This window comes from Uranotaenia lowii, chromosome 2 (genome assembly GCF_029784155.1).
Source record: "Uranotaenia lowii strain MFRU-FL chromosome 2, ASM2978415v1, whole genome shotgun sequence".
In the NCBI taxonomy this organism is placed as follows: Eukaryota; Metazoa; Arthropoda; class Insecta; order Diptera; family Culicidae; genus Uranotaenia; species Uranotaenia lowii.
The window spans coordinates 114,294,311-114,312,926 of NC_073692.1; the positions used below are offsets into that span (position 1 = coordinate 114,294,311).

Genomic DNA, 18,616 nt, shown 5'->3' on the forward strand with positions numbered 1-18,616 from the left:
CTATTTTTCGTCATCTACAAGTCAAACCCTTTCATTTGACCGGTCGAAAGTTGAAACCGGAGCTAAACGAATTTCTCGCGGTACTAACACTAGTAGCTTGTACTAGCGAAGTCGCGACACTATTTTTCGTCATCTACAAGTCAAACCCTTTCACTAGAGGGGTTGCAAGTTGAAATCGAAGGCCAACTAATTTCTCGTGGTACTAACACTAGTAGCTTGTACTAGCGAACTCGCGACACAATTTTTCGTCATCTTCAAGTCAAACCCTTTCACTAGAGGGGTCACAAGTATAAATCGAAGCTTAACTAATTTCTCGCGGTACTAACACTAGTAGCTTGTACTAGTGAAGTCGCGGCACTATTTTTCATCACCTACAAGTCAAACCCTTTCATTTGACCGGTCGAAAGTTGAAACCGGAGCTAAACGAATTTCTCGCGGTACTAACACTAGTAGCTTGTACTAGCGAAGTCGCGACACTATTTTTCGTCATCTACAAGTCAAACCCTTTCACTAGAGGGGTCGCAAGTTGAAATCGAAGGCCAACTAATTTCTCGTGGTACTAACACTAGTAGCTTGTACTAGCGAAGTCGCGACACTATTTTTCGTCATCTACAAGTCAAACCCTTTCACTAGAGGCGTCGCAAGTTGAAATCGAAGGCCAACTAATTTCTCGTGGTACTAACACTAGTAGCTTGTACTAGCGAAGTCGCGACACTATTTTTCGTCATCTACAAGTCAAACCCTTTCACTAGAGGGGTCGCAAGTTGAAATCGGAGCTAAACTAATTTCTCGCGGTACTAATCCTAGTAGCTTGTACTAGCGAACTCACGACACTATTTTTCGTCACCTACAAGTCAAACCCTTCCATTTGACCGGTCGAAAGTTGAAATCGGAGCTAAACTAATTTCTCGCGGTACTAACACTAGTAGCTTGTACTAGCGAAGTCGCGACACTATTTTTCATCACCTACAAGTCAAACCCTTTCATTAGAGGGGTCGCACGTTGAAATCGGAGCTAAACTTGTTTCTCGCGGTACTAATTCTAGTAGCTTGTCTCCGGTCTCAGGTCCAAAGTCTCATGTCTCAGGTATCAGGTCTCATGTTTCATGGCTCTTGTCTCATGCCTCAGGTCTCATGTCTTATGTCTCATGCCTCATGACTCATGTCCCATGTCTCAGGTCTAAAGTCTCATGTTTCATGGCTTTTGTCTCATGCCTCAGGTCTCAGGTCTCAGGTGTCATGTCTCATGCTGAGGTCTCAAGTCTAATATCCCTTGTCTCAGGTTCCAGGTCTCAGGTCTCATGTCTTATTTCTAATGTTTCATGTCTCAGGTCTCATGTCTCATGTCTCATGTCTCATGTCTCATGTCTCATGTCTCATGTCTCATGTCTCGTGTCTCAGGTCTCAGGTCTCAGGTCTCAGGTCTCAGGTCTCAGGTCCCAGGTCTTAGGTCTCATGTATCATGTTCTTAGTCTAAGAGATAAGATTTTCCCAACTTCAAAATGATTCTAAGTGTTTTCCTTTGAAAAGGACTTAGAATATTTTCTCTCAAAAACCGTGTTAATTCGCGAAAACCGTGTAAAAAAAAACCGTGTTAATTCCCGAAAACCGTGTAAAAAAAGCCGTGTAAAAAAAAACCGCGTAAAAAAAAACCGTGTAAAAAAAAACCTAGGTGTATATTTTGAAATGAACGATTGTGTGTGTGATGTTAAAATTGAAAAAAATACTCTCTCATCTCTCAGAGAAAAAAATGCTAATGGATTTCAGTTGATAGAGTATAGTTATGACGGACGGTCGATCATTTTGAACGACTGTTTTTGAATGAAAAATCGGTAAAAAATCCGGTAAAAAAGTGTCATGCGATCCACCGGACTCGACACAACGTTCAATCTATTCCTTGATTTGGTCTTATTTATATTATACTCAAAAACAAGCGCTCGACAGAAGCTGACGAGTGAGGTAAAGCTAGAAGACTTGGAATAAACTTCCTCAGATGCGGGAAAGTCATTTTTCCGGTTCATCTAGTTGTGGTTAAGATCTTGTTCTAAATCAGAACCACACTGGTTCTTTCGTCTGAAGAGTAATCGGAAAAGTCGATGTTCCGCAGCTCTCTGCATTCCTGATCAATTTCTTGAACTATGACCACGACTGATAAGGTTTGGGAAACATTCGGTGAGCGGCAGAATCGATTGATGTTTCCTGATAATAACATTCACAGGGTCCAAGATAGTCAAATTCTTCATGACAGAGTCATTGAATTTGACCTGTTGAGTATTTGATGAGAAAGTTTTTATTAAAAAGTTGAGCTTATAGAAATTTCTGGACAAATCTGGATAAATAATGAAAAGTCTGGACCAGACAACATGAGGTCTGTATTTCCGGATGACACATAAAAATCTGGAAGATTCCAGAAAAATCTGGAAGGTTGGCAACGCTGTGTATATCCCATGTATATCGACCATGTGCTCGCTCGGCTAAAATCCGATGGGTGGGGTTAGAGAAACAAGAGAGATCAATAGAGGGAAAGATCACATGCGGGATATACATGGTGTTTCGATAGAAGGTCCAGCAGTTGATCGGCAGAGCTCGATTGCTCGTGTTCGCCGGTTCCATCACGTTCACCGTGGTGGAATTGGCTAACGCGCCGTTGTACCGAAGCGGAGATTGCAGGTTCAAGTCCTGTCGGTGAGCCGTTGTATCTTTTTCGAAATTTTCATGATATTTACGGCTTATGTTCTTTCGTTCTTTGATAGTTCATGGTTCTCTAATTTCTTTCATCACATATGAAAATGTGATCATTTTCAGGTACAAAGATGTACCAAGCGATTTCATAACATCAGTATTGAATCGAAAAAAATTTTGAACTACAATCAGTGACAAAAGTAAGTAACCAAGAACTATTCTCACCGACGTTTTGCGGGATTTTTCAGCATTTTTACTGACTGATGCTTTTATAAGACTTTATTAAGACTACCATGAAGTAATTTTTTGCAAACTAAATTAACACATGTGGGGGATCTATTTAATTTTTTTTGATTGTCAAAATTTAAAGGAACAAAAATAAATATGTAGAAAAAGAGGTACATTCATCAATATTCAAAATTTAAACTAATCAAAACATACCATCAATAAAAATAATAGTAAAAACTTTCAAAGCAAGCATCTAAGATGGTAAATTTTTGTATTCACGAGTGCTTGTGAGCGTCGTGACGCCTATTTACTAAGGTTTCTGAACAATGTAGATAGAGTACTTTCAGATCTCATTAACTGCTATTTCCTAGTTCCATATTGTCCTGAATTTTTTTTTCGAGGAATTCTTGACCTAGACACAAAAACACACGACGTATTACAGGACACGACACTTAACGTTCTTACTTAACGGAAAAAGGGTTTAAAATTACCTTTTTTGTCGACCGGTTTCGGGCTCGATGTTGCCCATCTACAGGACGATGTCCGACTGATTACTTGAAGACGGTTAACGTAACCAATTTCCTACACTGCTGATGTATTCGTCGAAAGGGTGTCGCATCATGCGAACTTTTGGTTGATCAGGTTGAAGAGTGGAGATATAATCGGCGGGTCATCTTCGTTCATCAACGGTTTCTCGGCCGTGCTGATGAACATAGACTCCCAAGCGTTAAGGTGTCCAGGTTTGCGTACGCATTTTTTAAATTTGACCTTTTCCCAGTCAATGGAATGGTCAAATTCTGTTGTGTGGGCGGCCACGCTCGATTCATTGATCCTTTTGTTTTCAACGGCATTCTTATGCTCTTTGAGCCGCACTTTAAATTTACGGCGGGTTTGGCCGATGTAAATCGATGGACAACTCTTACATGGAATTTCGTAAATTCCAGATCTTTCCTCTTCTGGAATCCTATCTTTGAGTGAAACTAGCCGATCCTTCAAAGTATTCCCACTTTTGTACGCAGTTTTGAATCCGTGTTGTAGAAGAATCTTACTTATTCCATTAGTTAGTTTCGGATGAAATGGTAGACTAACTCTGTAAGATTCTTCTTTTTCCGGTCTGAAGGTAGTTGTATCACTTCTATGCTTTTTTCGGGCGTGTTTGCGAAGGATTTTTCGAACAAATTCGTAGTCATATCCGTTCACAATCCCGGCTTCGTATATTTTCTGCTTTTCCTCTTCAAACTCGGGCTTCTCCATCGGAATATGATACAACCGGTGTGGAGTGGAAGGTGAAGTGGAAATTTGAGGATTTGGAGGTATTTTCAAGTTAAGGGATATTATACAGCATTCACTCTCGTGCAAAATGAGCGATTCTCATGAATTCAATACCGTGTCTTAAGGAGTTATTATTATTTTAAACAGAAAGTTGCATGTCAAGTTATAAATTAATCGAACAATCCATTTGGAACATTCTGGAGGTGAGAAACTCATGGGAATATTAGTATAACTCGAAAACCGATCAAACAAAAAGAGCTAAATTTGGCATGGGATGGTTTTTGGGGTACAAGAATTGTTTTCATGATTTTTTAAACACTTTTTTCAATGGGGAAATGACATAGAGGAAGGGGGTTTTTCATACTTTTTTCTGTAAGATATTTACTGAGACAGACGTTGGTACACTTTGTTGGTGTTTTTTGTCATGAAAGATCAAAGTTGATTTTTATTTTGAATTGTGGAGATGAGATTTGTTCAATGATTTTCGACATAGAAAACTTTTTTGGTTCAAACTAAATATTCGTTTTTAGTAGAAATTTTACATTTTTTAACACTTTCGAATGCGATAAATGTAATGAAACTCATGTCTACCTGAAAAAACGTTATTGTGGCCCATATCGTTTAGCTTCCATTTGATTTTGGAATCAAAAACATCAAGACTTTGCGCGGTCATTGAACATGCTTATCTAATGTTGTTGTTATTCAGCGGACCATGATATACAAAAAAAAATTGTAAGCAATGAAAATCAGCTGTTCGTTTGACAAGCTGAGAAAAAGCTGATATATGGCAACAAATTTGGCATTGGAGGGTATTGGGGTATGATAAATCTTGCAATGAATCTTCGATAACCCACCTTCCATCCGGTGAGAAGATTGAAGACGGAGGATGTTCCTACACAATTTTTAAATAACCTCAAAACTAAATAAAGCAAATGGAATCAAATTCAGCATGAGATTTAGCATTTCTATGATTATTTGAGACCCATCCATCTTCCATTGGGAATATATGAAGGGAGGATTGGGGCTTCCATATATTTTTTTTTTTGCATAACTTGAGATTTATTCAACCAAATGAAATTAAATTTGGCTTTAAAGCGCATTTGAGTACGAAAACAGTCCCTATTGATATTTTGTATCACTCCCACAGTAGTGGCTCCTAAACTATTGTTTTTTCACAACCTCAAATCTAATTGCTGTATAGTTTAATAACTTATCAACCCATGGAACCAAATTTTAAACGAGAGTGGGTAAGGTTGCCAGATTCTTTTTTATACGTATCCAGGGCGGACAAATTTGGGCTATTTTATATTAAACTAGCTGACCCGGTGTGCTTTGCTACACCTTTCAAAAACAAATAGTATTTTCAGAAATTATTCAAATTTTTATTGTTTTGTTGGCATTATTTTAAATCAAATTATAACATAATTCTAAAGCAACCGCTATAAAATGAGAGCTGCAGCTGGAATTTTGAATTGCAGTACAAAGATGACTGAAACAAATTTTTTGAATCTTGAGCTATAAATTTGTGTTAAAGTTCTGATAATTTTAATCTGTTTCTTTAAACTTCACCCTGAGCTGGGAGGGCCCAAATTAATCGTACGCAAACAATCTAACTTATAAAATATGGTTGTTTTTGCTTGATATGTTCTAGATTTATGCTAAAAACTGATAAGAGAGCCCCCTCCCCTGTTCTTTCTTTCACCTCCTGCTGAATGGAGGTCGTGATCTTTAATAATCATACCCATTTTTTTCGTTTCCGAAAATCCTCTTATATCAAATATAGTTCCATTGATTGGTTGATAAGTTTTTAAGCTTTACAACGAAATGTATATGGAGCCTTCTCCTTTCTTCCCCTCTCTACACTGTAAAGCGTAAGGGTCTAAAACAATCGTAGAAACAAATCTCGTAACCAAGTACTTTTCCATGTCATATTTGTGTCCATTTGTTGGCTTCGTTAGAACTTATTCGTTAAGAACTTATGCTAATAAAATTGTATTGGGCTCACCTCCCTCCTCCTTTGTACCTACTCACTGAAAGTGTGTCATATAATCATAGAATCATACCAAAATGATTTTCATGTTAAGTTTTGTCCATTTCTCGGATTTTGTAAAAAAAAAGTTAAATGTAAGCCTCTTCTTCCCCTCCTATATTCCTAATTCTATCATCCTATTGCAAGAAAGGAATTGTTTCACATAGAAAAAGTATTTTTCGTACTCAAATGCTTTTTGATGCCAAAAAATTTGGTTTCATTTGCTCGATTAATTCTCGAGTTATGCAAAAACATTGTATGGAAGCCCCCTTTTCCTCCTTTATATCTTTCCGCTAAAAAAGATGGGGCCTCAATTTATAATAGAAACATTTCTCGTATCCAAATATCCTCACAGGCCAAATATGGTTCAATTTGATCGATCAACTCTCTAGTTATACTGAAAATTGTAAGGGAGACCTCTACTCCCCCTTTTCATCCACCTCTTTGAAGGAGTGAGGGATACCAAATATTCATAGAAGAATTTCTCGTACCCAAATATCGTTCCATGCCAAATTTGGCTCCATTTGCTGTTGTAGTTCTTGAGAAATGCAGTAATAACTATATGAAATTTCCCTCCCTCTTTCCTTTCTCTCGCTGGAAAAAGGAAGGGGTCTTAAATAATCATAAGAATATGTCACGTTCCCAAATACCCGCCCATGCCAAATTTCGTTCCATTTGCTTAATTAGTTATTGAGTTATGTAAAAGTTATAAAAGAGGCCCCCTCCCCCCTTTATATCTCCCTATTGGAAAGAGGGAGGGGTCCCAGATAATCATACTAATATAACCCCCTAACATAACCCCCTTCCTATCACCCCACTGAGAGGAGGGAGGGGTACCTTATATTCATAGAAATATTCCCCGTCCCCAAATACCACCCCATGCCAAATTTGATACCATTTGCTTGATTGGTTCTCGAGTTATGCAAAAAATTGACTATTGTTTGGGAGGCCCCTCCCCCCTTCCTGTTAGGGGGAGGGGTCTCAAACCATAATAGGAACCTTCCCCGGCCTCCAATACCCCCACCTACCAAGTTTCACGTGAATCGGTTCAGTAGTTTTCGAATCTATAGGGAACAGACAGAAAGACAGACAGACAGACAGACAGACAGACAGACAGACAGACAGACAGAAATTCATTTTTATATATATAGATTTTTGACAAAAGTCCTAGCAATATTAGGCGAAATTCTACCAAAACACAGGAATTTCTCAACAAAAATCAAGAAAAAAAAATTGAAAAAATATTTGAAAAATTATTTGTCTATCAAACTTTTTAGCAGATGTAAAAAATCGTGGTTTGAGCTTCCAAAATACCTTTAATGATTATTTTTATAAAACTCAAACAATTTCGTTTCGGAAGCATAATAAAAAAAAATACAACACATTTTTTTTTAGTTTGATTTTGACGAATAAAGTGAATTAATCCGGGAAAAATCTGAACTTTTTTCAATGACCGGCCGAAGCGATCTTTTCTCAAATGTTGTATTAAATATTAACCCTGTTTAACCCGAATAAAACCAGGCAATCTAGCAAGCTTAGTCTAGAAGTTGACTATAGATTAAAATGAAAAATGCACCAATCATTGCTAATTCGGGTATTATCAGTCGACGTTTATTCATTTCAAACTCACATTTAATGATGATGCCCCAAACGTTCGACTGCTAAACAAAGTTACCACAATTACAGAAAAATCGTTTTTTTTTTACAAAATGTTTAACAAATTTTGATTACAGAACCTGTATTAAAGAACACAGAATTTTGATAATATTCAAAAATTTCACTCATTTTATACTTATTTTTAAAATAATATATTTTTAGGTTTAAAATGAAATTTAAATTTAAATTTTGAATTTCTAGCATTGAGTTAGAAAAATATTATGAGATTGACAATTTAAATTGATTTTTCTCAAGTAAATGTAAAATAAAGTCCCAATTTATCATAACTACAAACAGCATCTCAGAAAACCATACCAGAATATTTGGATAAATTGACAAAAAAACAGTTTTTTTTGCTAAAACACATATTTTTTTTTTCGGTTGGCAACAAAATTTACAAAAAAGATGACAGAATTCTAACATTTTTCGAAAAGTACTGAACTGATTTACGTCACTTATAGTGTGTATTCACTTTTAAGACCGGACTTATGTCTATAAACCCCTGCCGAATCCAAAAAGGGGGCTCCCATCAAAATCAACAAAAATTGTCGGCTCTCGAAAAATTTAAGAATAAAATTGATAAACGTGAGCGTTTTGACAAAATGAGATGATTTATTGAACTCCCCAAAAATATTTTACATATAAAGAGGACATATTGTATTGTATTGAATGAAAAACTCTCATGTTCAATAATGTATCATACATATAATCATCAAAGCTAATGTCATTGTGTTTTCACAAACTTTGGCAGACGTTTTGATTTTTTGCAAACTTGTTTGAAAAACAAATTTAGAGATTTAGTTTCAGTTAATAATTCGAAACCATCATTAAATTGCAACTCGATACTCTTGCTGAAGCTCTCATTTCATAGTTGTTTATGAGTTTTTTTTAAAATATGAATTTTATATATGGTTTCAAAATAAAATTTAGTATTTTTACAAATATCATTTATATTTTAAAGGTGGAGCAAAGCACACCGAGTCAACTAGTTAAAAATAAATACCGAAAAAAGTCATTTCAGATTACGTATATTAATAAGGAATGCACTCGAACACCATATTATGATTTAAATTACTCAACTCATTAGGTATAAAGAAGTAATTTCCAATCGAAGGTTTTGTATGATATTAAAAATCAGATAAACTTAAGCTAAAATTTCGTATTCTTGCAAAACTTTTAATAATCTTTCGCTTTTGAAGATATCATGTATGATAATATCCAGATTTATTTTCTTTCGAGAAAAAAATCTGAATTTGCTGTGGCTATATATGAAATATTGATAATCACATCACAGAAATTTGATTTTACCAGTTAAAATTATTTTCTTTTGAATAAATCAAATTCTGTCTTAATCAAATAAGACACTGATGTCAACTTTACTTAAGTTGAAAAACCACACCACAAAACTCTGAATTCACACCCTTATTCATTTACAGTTATTTATTCGATCGAAACGCTAAATAATATTATTTATTAATATTGTTTTTTAAATTAAAAATGAACAAAATACTCGACAATTTCAATTGGTATTGAAATGCTGCTTCTCAAGGGAAATATTTGCCTCAAGTATCTCTAAACAGTAACTGGAATCTCAGTTTTGGTTTGAAACGTTTTTATTCTACATTGAAATATTAAAAAAAATTAAAATATTTTGAGCTCAAACAATTTTATATAAACAATTAATCAATATGCATATTTACAAAAATATTCAATCGAATTTCTTTTTCAAATTTTTTCTCTCGAAGTTTCCATAGAAGGGCTAGAAAAAATGTAATGGTAAGTTGAATAAATACAATTCCCTGAAAGGTTAGGAAAATGATTTTTTTTATAAAGCAATTAGTTCAACACTATATTTTGTTTAAATGCATTTGATTACAATTTATTGTATATTATTTATTATTTTAAATTTGTTCTATCCAGTATTCAATATTTTCATTTCGATTTTCTTTTATTGTGTTTCTCATTAAAATAATTTCGTTCACAAACGAAAACGAATTTACTCATCAATGTTTCATATCTAATCAGCAGTTTAAAAATAAACCATGGACAAAAGCGCCTCTTGGATTGTTTGAAAACCGCTCACCAGTAAATTTGCATAATTTTTTTTTCGTTGAACTCACTCCTAGACATGTGGATGTTTTCCCATTCCAAAAGTTTGCGATTCCGTTTAGATCCGCCATCCATCGATGATCGGTCAACGGGATCCGCCGACTCGTTTGAAGGTCATGATCATCATCTTGGCAGTGGCGAGCAAACACGCCCATTGAGTCGTCAAACGTTAAACGAAAGACTTGGTTTGGTTAATTCATTCGAACCGGAGGAAACGAACCTTTACGACCAAGATTAAGCCTGGCGTTAGCAGTTAATTGTTTGGGGTGTTAGATTATGTTTTATGGAACAGGCCATTCTGAAGTCGACTTTCAATGGCAACGGTTGCAACATCGGAAACCTGCTTCAGATTGCTAATTTAGTGCACTGAACTTGGGTTTAAGAGGAATCCAGAGGGAGGTGGCGACCAACTCTAATGACAAATTACTGCCGGAGCAAAGTTTGTTTTTAAATTATATACCAACTCACTCTGTTTTATTGGAATGCATTCCAAGGTACACTTTAACGGTAGTTTGTTGAGCTCAACGAGTTGTTCCGCCTTGAAAGGAATAATAACTACTTTTATCGTTAAAATGAGCTAAGCATAGATGATTGGTGTTTCTTGAAATTTTATGCACTAGTGATCTATTTAAGTTTTCATTCTGTCGTGAGTGTTGTAGATACAGTATATCTTCAAATTTGATTCGTTTTCTTGAAAACCTATCAAATCAAAGAATAAATATTTAAGTTTTATAATTGTGCTACGGGCTGTATACAAATATTTTCAATTGAACAGAATTCTTCAGATGATTTGTGAATTTTATCTTCGATGACGACCGTTAAAAATAAGCAGAACGAAAATTTTTTCAAAGTTTGATTTCAAACTTATAGATAATGTTTAGCTTAAATTATCTTGGGCGATCTGTTGCGATTTCAATTGATGCATTTAATCAAGATCTTTATACAAAAATATTTTCAACATTCTTTGTTTCATTAGGTCCATTGTAATACAGTAATCGTCTGATGTTATTTTTTAATGAAACAATATCTTTTCCTGTTCAAATACATATAAGTATGTATGTATTGATTAAAGTAATATCCATTATCCAACAAAAAAACATTTTTCTAACATAGTTTTTCTTCTATTATTACAGGTAAAAATTACTGTTTAACTGTGAAGCCGTAAGTATGCAACGAACAGGCCCGTATGAAGGACCCATCCATGAGGTTTTTTTAAATATTAAAACTTAAAAAATAACAATACCAAAAATTGTCAATAAATAAAAAAAAATATTTATACAACCACTTGCCTACTTATGAGTCATAAGTCATAAGTTGTGACCATCACACAAACCCGAGTACATCATAAATTGAACTGTAACGATTCAAAATTAATCGGAATTAAATTCTTAAATCATTAGTTTTTTTTTTCGGTAGTTCAAAATAGATATTCATTATTCAAAATTTTAAATTAGCTTGAAAATAAACTTAAAGCAGGCTGTTTTACACATTGGAAATCAAAATTTCCGCAACCCCAGAAAACTTAATTGAATTGAATTCGAATAAAACAAGAATAAAATTTTCAGACATAAAAGTTAGTGCAGAAATAGAATACTTAAAACATGAAATAAGATTTTAAAAGACATTAAATCCAAATTTTGGAATAAATTTAAGATTATGTCAGAAGTAAACCTTGAATTTGAAAAAAAAGTCACGATATGAAATGTAAATTCTAGATCAAGTAACAAATATTCATTTTGAAATTAAGAGAATTACTCTTCCACCAAGTTGCTCATTGTGGCTGATTTGATAAAAAGAAGAAAATACTGGGTTTTGTTTTAAAAGTATCAGATCAATTCAAAACAGAACATTAAAAAAAACAAAAATTGAGAAAAATTCAAGATCTGCTGAATACGCTTTCTCCGTCAATTCAAATCATGGGTTCTGTAAAGGACAAAAGGTATTATATTGGTCTTTTAACATTTTACATAGAAATTTTTTCAAGAAAAACGTCTAACCATTTTAAAATCCAATTTTTAAAAGCTAACTTTGATGGTAGGTATTTATTAGTTTTTTTTAAGAGAAGTGCATTAATTTCTTCTATTTCAAAACTTAAACTTACAGAAAAAACACTTATAATTGTCATTTAGATTCAGGGCAAACAAAGTAAAAAAAATAATTCTTAAATTCTGTGCACGTCGGAAAAAATGTTAATTCCGTATGGCCTCATGTAAATTATCAAAACACTTTCGAATGTGGAGTTGATCATTTCAAAGATAATATATACACGGTGTCTCTGGGAGAAAACTTTATTTTTCAAAAATTTGCATCGCTTATTTTTGCAAGATGGGACTTTCCCCTTTAATTTGAGCACAAATTTAAAATAATCCACCGGGGGGTCTAGAACAATTTTTTTTTTTAAAGATTGTTTAACCTTTTAAATGGTTTTCTCAAAGACAAAATCATACAAAAAAATGTGAAAACGCTCGTCTTACCTTAAGCGTTAATCTAACTCCATTTGTCAATAACATGATTTATTAGGGAATTTTCCTGGATATAACTTTGTAGAAGACATCAAAGTGATAAAAATTAAGAGTTGTAATGTGACAAACAGAGTGATTAATATTTCATTTAAAAAATCTAATCAAAGTTCTCATAACTGATTCTATCAAGACCAGAAATAGTATTCTACGAGTTTAGTTATTGATTGTACAGTGTATAAATGTTCAGGATGGTTTATTTACATCAAACAATCAGTCTTTCAAAAATTGTTCAGGATACTCTGAAGTAAAAAGCATTTGTATGGTTTTATTATAAAAAAAATCTCTCCCGCTTTTCTTGAAAATTTAGTTATTATTATTTTAAGCTTAGTAGGTGTAAGAACTTCATGAACGAATAATTGGAACTAGGAAACAAATTTGGCTTTCTTCTGACATTTAATCCCAAATTTTAAATAATCCACCTGTATTTCAAAACCAAATATTTTTGTTGTAAATATTTCATTCTTTTTGATGATTTCTGAAGGTTTTCACACTTTTCACTTTTAATTAATATAAGAGGCCGTATGCTCAACGTTTTATGTAGCTACCTTGAAAATAGAACCTTTAAGGTATCCGCAAACGGGTCGTTATCTAGTCTGCGACACGCAGAAAATGGAGTGCCCCAAGGCTCCACACTGTCCGTCACATTGTTTTTAGTGGCTATGCAACCACTGTTTGGCGTAATACCAGAGAATGTAGAACCCCTTCTCTATGCAGACGACGTGTTATTGATAGCCAAAGGGACAGACAAGGTCAAAATACGCCAACAGCTAAGAGCAGCTGTTAATGCTGTTATCAAATGGACGAAAAAGGTTGGTTTCCAGATTTCAGCTCCTAAATCCGAACTCATGCATGTATGCGGGCTAAAGCACAGAAAACGTGGCAGACCAATCAAGCTAAATGGAGAACCCCTACCTCAAGTTAGAAACATGAGAATATTAGGTGTATTGTTTGACTCTAAAATGAACTTTCGCCAGCACTATGTATGTCTCAAACAAAACTGTTCTAGTCGCATTAGAATCTTGAAGATGCTAGGTTATCAACTTAAAAGAAGCCACCGCAAAACCCTCTTACAGGTTGGGAACTCCCTTATCGTTTCAAAACTACTGTACGGAGTAGGTCTAACTAGCTGCAATATCGATACAATGGACGAGATTCTTGCACCGACATACAACGAAGTTGTAAGATTGTCCTCTGGAGCCTTCCGTACAAGTCCCGTGGAATCTCTTCTAGCGGAATCCGGATGCCTACCATTTCGGCTCTTACTCATCCAAAGACTAGCTCAACTAGGAGCTCGAATCGCGGAGAAAAACATGGAACGATGTCAGACACTAATTGAACGATCCAGTAATCTATTCGAATCAACTACCAACACTGCCATTCCTAACGTTTGCCCACTCTCAAGATTGACAGACCGTCCATGGAATAACCGTCCACCTAAAATTGATAACACACTTAAAAAGAACATTAAAGCAGGCAGTAACCAGCGAGTCGTACTTCCGAAGTTTCACGAATTTATCGCCAGTAAATACCCCTCTTATAAACAAGTTTATACCGACGGTTCTAAGAAAAACGACCAAACTGGAGCTGGAGTCTATATTCCACCTAGAAAAATCAGCCAAAACTTACCTCCTGAATGCAGCATTTTTTCCGCAGAAGCATTCGCGCTAAATATTGCTGCTCAAGAAATTGACAGAGACGAACCAACACTGATTTTAACAGATTCGGCTAGCTGTTTAGATGCGCTCTCCAAAGGCAATTCGCGGCATCCATGGATTCAGTCCTTAGAGAACCATATACGCGAACGCAACATCACACTTGCTTGGATACCAGGGCATGCCGGAATACCCGGTAACGAGGAGGCAGATAAATGTGCGAATTCCGCTCGCATCAGTACACCACCAGCAAGTCCTAGAATTCCAAGTCAAGACGCTATACGCAACATTAAAACCAGCATGTGGTGGACATGGGAATGTAGATGGCGCCTGAATCAATCATTTCTTAGGCAACATAAATACACACCTTCAAAATACAAAGACCGGAAATGTCCCTCTGATCAACGTGCTCTGACAAGATTGCGTATTGGACACACAAGACTGACACATGCTCATCTGTTTGAAAAAACTTCTCCACCGATATGCCAGTTTTGCGGCGTTCAAACTACTGTTCAGCACATTCTGATTGACTGTCAAGGATACAAAGAAGCTCGCGAAGAATTCAACATTAACGGATCTGTTTTCCAAATTCTGAAAAACGAAGAATCACACGAAAAACCGCTTATCGAATTTTTAAAAAAATGTAAAATTTATAAATTACTGTAAATCTTCAACAAGACACGAATGCCACAAAGATGGTAAAGTGTCATTAATAAAACCTTAAAAAAAAAAAAACTTTTAATTAATTGTAAAATCTTAGACACGGGTACCACAAGGATGATAAAGTGTCATATGTATATCAAACTAAAAAAAATATTCAACCTATTGTTTGTGTTTGAATGCATAAATTAGCGTTTTTGGAGGCATTTGTGTATGAAAAAATGTTGTCGAATTTAAATTTTCAACCGAAAACACAAGATTGATCATTTGTCAAAAGTACACGAACTGAACCTATTGTTTATCATTATTTTTTTTTCGATGAAAAGGAAAAAGAAGATTACAAAATCTCAACATCTACTTTGTTTTCAACAATTTTAAGTGGTTGATTTAATGTATAACTATTATCTGAAAATATTCCTTCAATTCACTTTAAGTTGACGAATCTTAAGTCATCAGACTATTTGTGATTTTTTTATTTCGTGTTTTAAAAATTTTGCATTTATTCAAATTAAATTTTTTTTTTTAAATTTCCTAGATAACATTTAAAAAAACATGGGTTTTTATCTGGTAGTATGGAACACTGCAAACATTTTTCTGTGGATTCCTGCATTTTTGGCTTTCCCCTAGAATGTTATTTCCTAACTTGTATGAAAATAAAATATAACATCGTGTCATGTACAGAACTTTAAGCAGTTACTTGATATACTTAAAATAATTTGCCCAGATTATGCACATATTGTATGTAACATTTTAAATTGCTCAAAGTATGAAATTAGTAACAAAACTTTCAAGTGAAGCAGGTGCCATCTTTTTTTTATATGGTTAGAACTAATTTGAAATCCATTTCATGTTACTTGGAGTTGAAACATCACTATATGAGGGGATTCAAAATAAAAATTATTTCAAATTTCCAATAAATTGGAAAAAAAATTGTACAAAAGCTGGCTTGCAATAAACTTGTACCTATACAATCTACATTGCACAAAAAAAAACCACAAAATTTGAGCAAACAAATGATAAAAAATAGGTGATATTCCTTCCATTATCTACAGTTTGGCTATCGCTCTTTCAACTGTTTGAATTTTCGAAGAATGTTTCAAATTTTCGTTTAAAATACCTTAAACTTTATTTATTCCCCACTTCGGGATCTTTGGAAAAATCGGATTGACAAAAGAGAATTTGATATTTGTTCCGGAATAATAAAACCCCATAAATGCTCATAACTTCGGATAGTCCTGATCAAATTTATGTAAAAGATTGAATTTTCATTGTGAAAAAACCATTCTGACCATTTATACATTCTACAATCAATAACTAAGCTCGTAGAATACTATTTCTGGTCTTGATAGATTCAGTGATGAGAAGTTCAATTAGATTTTTCAAATGAAATAATAACCAATGAATCTGTTTGTGGCATTCTAGCTAAGGAAATTTGTAGCCAAGGAAATTTCTTAATAAATCATGTTATTGACATATGGAGTTGGATTAACGTCAAAGGTACGACGAGCGTTTTCACAGTATGATTTTGTCTTTGAAAAAACCATTAAAAAGGTTAAAAAATCTTCAAAAAAATAAATTGGTCTAGATTATTTCAAATTTGGGCTCATATGAAAGGGGTAAGTCGCAGCTTTCGAATGGTGCAATAATTAGCGATGCTTATTTTCGATAGATAAAATTGTTCCATCAGAGACACCGTGATGTATATATAAGGTTTCACATTTTGTTTTGCTAATTTTGTTGACTATCGTGAGAATTAATCTACTACTTGCCTTCCAGCTTGTTGATGTGATGAACAAGTATTAGATGAATGAAACTTGAAGTTAAAAAAGTTAGTTTCGAATTCTAAAATAATTAAGTTACACTTTATTAAATCCATTCCAAAGATACGGTATGGTTTTTTAGTGCCAAAATTTAATTTCCAGTACAAAGGGTTTGTGGAATTGCAATTCGAAATTTCCAATCAAAATTTGTTTCAATTTTGAACGCATATTCTGATGTAAAATGAAATGTCGTTGTCTTAGACTTAGGACTAAATTTCACCGAAGACGAGCCAATTTTCTGACATGTTTGTTATCAATTAATTTTAAATACATTTTGGGACCCGCCAACTCATTTCTTGAACTGGAAATTTGGCTTGAAAAAATCCAAATAGGGGGCTAACAAAAACACTACACTTCTAAGAAAAAGGAGTAAGTTGCAACAATCTTTGTTTTTAAATAAAAATCAAATGAAAACGTTCAAAAATGTATAGTTTTGGATGTATTTTGATTTCATAACGCATAAAGCACCAATTGCAATAGTTTTTAGTTTTTTTCGAATGAAATTTTACATTTTTCTGCTAAAAATGTTTTTAAAGAAAAAGCTGAATACATTAAGGGGTAAAAAACACCACACAAATTTTTACTGGTTGAAATCATAAAATTCAATGTTTGGATGGATGAAATTTTAAAATTTACAAACACATCATGTAAAACAATCATATTCCAGCATATGGAAACGAGATTTCAAAAGTGAATCTTTGATTTGCATTTTGATTCATTTAAGCCCGGTAATAAATGCAAATAAAAATAAAATTATATAAAAAACCTGGTGATTGTCCGAAAAATATTTCTGCATCAACAGTGTTATAAAAATTGATGTTTCGAGAAATATGCGAATGATTTGTTTACTGGCAACACTTTTTTTAGATTACTTTAGAAATTCGCTTCAGTCCAGCTGCACTGCTGCCAGCTGTGAAATTTACGAACAGAGTGAGTTCAAGTGTACACAAAGTGAGCATATTTATGAGGTTTTTCAAACAGTTATTTCAATAGTTTAAAAAGGTTTTTTTGGTACGTTTCTTCTACAAGTTCATTGTTTAACGTAAGTAGATTCAAATTTCGTATAGTTTGTAAAAATTTTCCAACGATCTAGTAACAGATGATTAAAATAAAATGCATGTTTAATTCATAGCTTTATGGAACCCCACAGAAAACATTATTTTATGGGGAATTTTTGCTTAGACCCTCCCCGTTTTTTTTCACTAAAAGTTAATAGAGATATAACTAGTTGCAAAACGATTTTTGGTAGAATTTTGAAATTTGAAACTACCTATTTTTTTTACATATAAAAATCACTGATTTTATTGACCAAAACAAGCATATTAGAACAAAACGAATTCTCTAGCGGAACCGCTTTGATCGTTCTGGAATGTAAATAAAGATCAAACGACCTAGAGTGTATTCTAATTTATTTACTTTAACAGTTTTGCAAAAGCCAAAAATTCAATAAAGTGTTTTTAAGCTCAAAGATACATGCGCAGTTCGAGTAAGCGAATAACGACTATATGCAAATGGAAGGTTACAGTTTGTGTTGTCTATGCACTAAGTTCATTCGGTTACAATTTGGTTATTTAATAAGATCTCATTTCCGAACACTTAATAAGCGTAGAAAAAGTTATAATAGTTATCAGGAATGAATGGAAAAAAAGTTCAGAAATTAAACATACTTTTATTTGAGAACGTTATTTCATCACATCTGATAATCAATTTAATAAGGCCTCACAATATGTTGGGCAAAAAAATTATGAAAAAAAATCAAACTATCGGTTCAATATTAAATTACTTATAAATGAGATTCGTTTTTAAATTTGACATCAAGTATAACAAATAAGCATGTCTAAGATTTGTTGATATTATGGTTTTAAAATTATTTAATAATTTAGACATGAAAAGTACATTGTTTGAGTGAAGTATATAGTTTAATATTAAAGTAATAATAATATTGTATGATGAATGCTGATTTTTTTATTAATTAACTTACCTTTGT

General features: G+C 33.7%; 2 protein-coding genes across 5 annotated transcripts in view; one reads left to right on the top strand and one right to left on the bottom strand.

Annotated features, from left to right (window-relative positions):
* LOC129747597 (elongation of very long chain fatty acids protein AAEL008004) overlaps positions 1-18,616 on the top strand; it is a 102,901-nt gene that overhangs the window by 45,364 nt on the left and 38,921 nt on the right. The window lies entirely within an intron of this gene.
* On the bottom strand, positions 3,528-4,163 carry LOC129741791 (uncharacterized). The gene has a single exon (XM_055733578.1). It carries the CDS (start codon positions 4,161-4,163, stop codon positions 3,528-3,530), a length of 636 nt encoding a protein of 211 aa, XP_055589553.1.